Source organism: Apium graveolens, chromosome 9 (assembly GCF_009905375.1).
Source record: "Apium graveolens cultivar Ventura chromosome 9, ASM990537v1, whole genome shotgun sequence".
Lineage (NCBI taxonomy): Eukaryota > Viridiplantae > Streptophyta > Magnoliopsida > Apiales > Apiaceae > Apium > Apium graveolens.
Window position 1 is genome coordinate 8,180,037 of NC_133655.1, and position 5,998 is coordinate 8,186,034.

The following is a 5,998-nucleotide window of genomic DNA, read 5'->3' on the forward strand; positions in this document are numbered from 1 at the left end:
TAGGGGGTTTTTCAAAATATCCATGTTGGATAAAGTATTTTAAAAAATTGATATTTGCAACGTCGTATGCAATTTTGAGTAACTTTTTCTGTAAGAGCATCTCCAATGATGTTTATTATAATTGGTTGGCGAAATTGGACCTGGAAGACAATATGTAAAATTTGTTGAATCTGTAATGTATTGTACTTCGATATGATTGATTATATTGGTTAGCTATTTTTTAAAAATAGTATGTTATTAAATTTTATGTTGTTATAAATAGATTATATTACTTCAATATGGTAATAATTGATTAATTTTTTTTTACAAATTTCTTACAGGTCTGTTGTGGTTCAACAAATATAATCAACATCAAGAGATTGACTATATTTATAAATACGGGGAATATAACCCTTGGAGAGGGATTTTTTTTTACATAATCTCTATATTTTTTATTTATAGTATGTATTAATGATTTTTAGTTAAGGTATATATGTGGTTGGAGATGCTCTCACATTGGTAAATTCTAGTAACCTCCTCTGCACCCTTGTATGCAAATTTTTGTAAATAACTTAAAAAGCATGAATATTTTTGATAATTTCATTATTTATTTCACTTTGCGTATCTTGAATTTAGATGTGCCTCCATTATTTGTATCTTGAATTATAAACCAGCCCCGGCCCATAGACATCTGTATTAAGGGCCTTTTTGTTGAAAAAAAGTGGATCATGGCCCAACAATATAGCAATAACAAGGCCTTAAAATTTTTTGTCCACATTACCAAAATAAAAAGGACGGGCCCCATCAAACCAAATTTTAATGTTGTCAACCTCTTTCTTGTTTTTGATACAAAACAAGTAGTTTGCGGGGGTTTTATTCAGCTAAAATTTCATTTTACAATTAATTTTAGATCATCTCCAGATACATTTACACCATCCGGACATGTTACCTAACACACATTTTTGGACTTCAAGGCAAAAGTAATTATAAATTTAAGGCTTTACACTCCCACAAACAGTGTTGGCCCTTAAATAAGGCGACCAAGACGAACGCCTATGCCGCCACATCATGTGCACCAAAAAAACCTATACGTATATATGTAATGGGAACAAGTCTTTAACAAACGCGTGTCAAACTGTGTCAGGCGGGAGACAGAAGGAAAAAGTTCCATATCATAGAAACATTTTCTTTTTTTATAGAGAAAAAAGCACTAATAGAATATGTCTAATATTCCAAGAATGACTAGAATGAATTCTATACAGATGACAAACAATTTATCAGCCGTTGGATGGGGGATTAACGGGTGAGATGGCATCCGGACCGCTGAAATTTTCCGCGGTTGGTCTGGACGGACCGCGAAAATTTTCCGCGGTTGGGTGTTGTCCCCTTATCCCCATCATCCCAACAGCACCTCATTTCACCACAAAAACACCAAAATTTTCAAGAAAAATTCTACTCTCTCCAAGTTTACATTTTAGGCGATTTTGGGGCATTTTCATAAAAAAATTCAAGTTGTTTTGTCAATTCAAGGTATATTTCTTGTCTTAAATTTCACATTTTCATGACGGATAAATTATTTGCTCGTATGTTTCGTCATAAACGTCAAAATGAAAAAAAGAGGCTATTGATTGTAGTTTACATCTTGATAGTTTAAATAGTAGTGAAGAACCTAAAACCCCTGTATATGTTGAAGATGATGATTTTGTAGATAGAAATGAGGAATTTATTAATTTAGATGACGATTTGGTTGATGTCGAAGATGAAAGTGATGGAAATGAGGTTGAAAATGAGGTTGAAAATGAGGTTGAAAATGATAGTGATAATGTTGAGGGTGAGGATGAAGATGATAATGTAGAGGATACAAATTTGTATGAAAATGTTGATGGGGAGAGTTCCATATTTGAATCAAATTTTTCAAAGTGTGGATGAGGCCGGTCATTTTTTTAGGGCTTATGCTTTACGAAATGGATTTGCGATTAAAATTCAAGCTAGCCATCGTAATAAAGACAACGAGATATATGGTCGTTTATATGTTTGTAGGCTTTATGGAAAAAGTGTCGTCGCCGAGAGTAGTCAAAATAAACGACGTAGAGAGGTTCTTCCTAAAAGCGAGTGCAAGGTGAGGATGTATGTCAATTATCAAAAGAAAAAATGTCACTGGGAGGTAACTAGCCTTGAATTGGTACACAACCACGGTCTTGTTTCCCCTAGTAAGATGAATTTGGTACAACAAGAAAGACATGTCAACACCGCGACCCGTAGTTTGATAAAAACGCTTTATGGTTCGGGGGTTCGTAATTGTCAAGTGATGAATGTGATTGGTAACATTCATGGAGGTAATGACAAAGTTGGTTTCAATGTTCAACATGTTAGGAATGTGTTAAGAGACGAGAGGAAGAAAAGGTTTGAGATTAGTGACGCCCAAGCGGGGTTGGACTTGTTGCATAGGTTGAATGAAGAAAGTGGTTCTAAATATTTTATTAGGACCGAAGTCGATGAAGAGAATCGCTTGAAGTGTCTAGTATTGATTGATCCGAGATGTATAATGGCTTACCAAAATTTTGGCGATGTTATGGCTTTTGATACCACTTATCGGACAAATAGGTATGCAATGCCATTTGTCCCATTTATCGGAGTCAATCATCATTATCAATCGGTAATTTTCGGGTTTGCATTGATGCGGGATGAACATGCGTCGACTTTTGAGTGGATTCTTCGTACTTGGCTTGAAGGTGTGGGGAATAATCCTCCATTGACTATAATCACGGATCAAGATCAAGCCATGGCAAGCGCTATTGCGGTTGTACTCCCGAATACTACCCATTTATTGTGTTCTTGGCACATTAGTCAAAAATTCCCGGAGAAATTAGCTCATTATTATTCGACTTTTCCGGAATTCAAGACGGACTTCAACAATTGCATTTATAAATCTCTCACCGAATATGTTTTTGAAGTTAGATGGGCGTCGTTTGTGGAAAAGTATCACTTGCAAGATCATAAATGGTTAAAGGGGTTATATGAGTTGAAGCACAAGTGGATTCCTGCATATACTAGAAACAAATTTTCGGCGTTTCAAAATAGTACATCGAGGAGTGAGGGGATGAATTCTTTCTTTGATAAGTATGTGAGTTCGGCAACGGGTTTGAAGGAATTCATTGAAAATGCCCAAAAAGCATTGGCAAGGCAATTCATGAGGGAGAAGGAAGAAGATTATGTCACCATTAATCTAAAACGTCCCATGAAATTGCATACCACATTGGAGTATCATGCTTCTTGTATCTACACTAAGGAAATGTTTAGAAGATTTCAAGATGAATTGGTTGAGTCTTCAAAATATTTTGTTGAAAAAGACCGACGAGCTAGTGAAGAAGGGAAGAGAATGGGGGATGTTTATACGTACTATACTTGTTATAGGCCCATGTCCGAGCCTACGAGAAGAAATGTTTATTTTGTGGCATTCGAGAAAGCAAGCTCTTTGGGAATGTGTACGTGTAGAATGCTTGAACATTCGGGGCTACCTTGTAGACACCTATTGGCGGTCTTCACTAAGAAACGGGTTTCGGAAATTCCCCCGTATTACATAAACCGGAGGTGGACAATGCATGCCAATAGAGTTGATGGTGTGTTGCCTTACAATTTGGATGTTGGACAAAGTCATGAGTTGACCTCAACCGATCGATTTAATAGCATGACAATGTTAACCATGAGTTTTTGTCAAAGTAGCATTGCATCCAAGGAACGGTATGATTATGCCGTTGGAGTGATGAATCGAGAAATACCAATTCTCGAAAAAATGAGCGTTGATGGAATTAAATCTTACGAAAGCAATTCGCAAGCTCCAAATGCAAGTGCTCATGAAGAAACAATTCTTGACCCTATGATGTCCCAAACTAAAGGGAGGAAGAAGGACGTTCATTTCAAAAGTCCAATAGAATCGATTGGTAAAAAGGAGAAGCCGCCAAGAAGGTGCACTTATTGTCAAATGGAAGGCCATGATAAAAGGAAGTGTGCTAGTAGACTAGAAGATCTTAAAAATGTTCAAGAATCGCAATATAATTAGTGGTGTACCATTTTGTAACCGAATGTTGTAATCTTTAAATGGATTTGAATTTTAAGTGTTTAACATTGCTTTCTTTTTTGTTATGTTTTATTGTCATATAATTGCCAATTATTGTCATATAATTGTGTTTTATTGTGATAGGTAACATGACTAGCGAGTATAGTGGTGAGAACAACTCCGATCATAGTTGTGATTCGGTTTCCCACGTTAGCAACACATTCTCGGACTCCCTACCAAGCGACTCGTGGTATGAGGACAATGACGAGGAAGATGTGGTCTCACCAACCTTTAGTGAGATGGAAGATGCATGTGCCGAGTTGATGCCCCTTGTGGACAATGACGAGCCGCCCCATGTGGAGGAAGAGGAAACAGACTTGTACCCACCCGATGAGGAGGCTTATAGGGCCAAAAATTGGATCGAGGCATGCAATTTGATGGAGGGTACTGAACCGTGGAGATTGGTGAACTCTCATCCGGATCCGTACTTCCTTCCGATCTTGAATTTGGGCAACAACACGCCCGATGGAAAATGGAAAAAATCCGGATGGAATGGCGGTAAGCTTGTTAAATGTGATCGGATTGCCGATATTGTAAACTTGAGGCCTCGTGAGGGTTGTAATATGGACCAAATACGCATCGAATATGTGAAGGGTTGGGTTTCACACCTAACGGGAGGGACGGAGAGGGAACGCGGGACATGTTTTGCAAGATTTCATCTCTACGATGGCTCGAATACGATTCCCGTTACCATTTGGAACGACTCCATCCCTTACCCTTGGAAACTTACGAAAGGCCATATCTGTGATGGTTGTGTACTTGTTCTCTACCATATTGCATGCTTCGTGGATACTACGCAAGGAGTTGCTCAACACCGGTTATCCGGTGGTCTTTCTAATATACTAGGTATTTTTGGTTAGGACCAATATATTTCATAAAATTTAGTGGACTGTATTGATCGTGTAATTTTCATTCGAATCTATGTATTTTCATTGAATTTTATATGAATTTATATGAATTTTCTATGAATTAAAGTATGAAATTTGAGATTGAAAGTGTACCTAAAAATTTGAGATTGAAAAGTAAAATTTACAAGTCGAACTATACATTACAAATTGTTATGAAATGTATTGAAAGGTTTTTTTCAATATTTGGACAAGCGTTGACTTTTGTTGACTTTTTTAAGGAATTTTCAATTTAACGTAAAAAATGAATTTTTTTTTTTTGAAAATCACTCATTACCATATTTTAAGACTTTTGAGAGTGGTTTGGATTAGTGGAAGTTAGTTTAGGACTAACTTCCAAAAAATAAGCAATTTCAACAGAAGGTTTGCATGCATGCCTCTGTTTCTGCTCTGTTTTCTGGAACAAAACCAAAGGGACGGACCGCGAAAATTTTCCGCGGTTGGGCTAAAGAGGGACCGCGGAAAATTTCCGCGGCTGGGCAGGAATTTTTTTGTAATGCAGACTGTATACAGAAATTCACCACCTATAATCCACAAAAATTGCCAGCATAATTTACCACCTATAATCCACCAAATTCACCAAAATTGGCAACAAAAATCCCACACACCTATAATCCTCCGAAATTAAGCATAATTCACCAAAATAATCCTCCAAAATCCAAAACAATCCAAGATCCACAAAATCCACCAAAATAAAATCAAATAAAATCGACAATATAAAATCAAATGATATCCAAGTACGTAAACCGACAATATAAAATCAAAAGAAATGCAACTACATAATCCGATAACCTAAAATGAAACGAAATCCAACTACATAACTCCGACAACCTAAAATCAAATGAAATTCAACTACGAAGCTTCGTGACGCCTACGCATACGAATCCCGGGAATCCCACTTGCCTTCCCTAGCTGAAGCTCCCTAGCTATCCTATACCTAAAGGTATCCACCTCCTCCTGCGACCAATTCGGTACCTCGGCTAAGTCATATCCTTGT

The 5,998-nt window shown here is 37.0% G+C and overlaps 1 protein-coding gene across 1 annotated transcript; it reads left to right on the forward strand.

The window, feature by feature from the left end:
• The first annotated feature begins 1,199 nt into the window (after positions 1–1,199).
• LOC141684967 (protein FAR1-RELATED SEQUENCE 5-like) lies at positions 1,200–4,039 on the forward strand. The gene is made up of 3 exons (XM_074490098.1): positions 1,200–1,282; positions 1,629–1,898; positions 2,020–4,039. The coding sequence occupies exons 1-3, from the start codon at positions 1,200–1,202 to the stop codon at positions 4,037–4,039; spliced, it is 2,373 nt and encodes a 790-aa protein (XP_074346199.1).
• Positions 4,040–5,998: the final 1,959 nt, after the last annotated feature.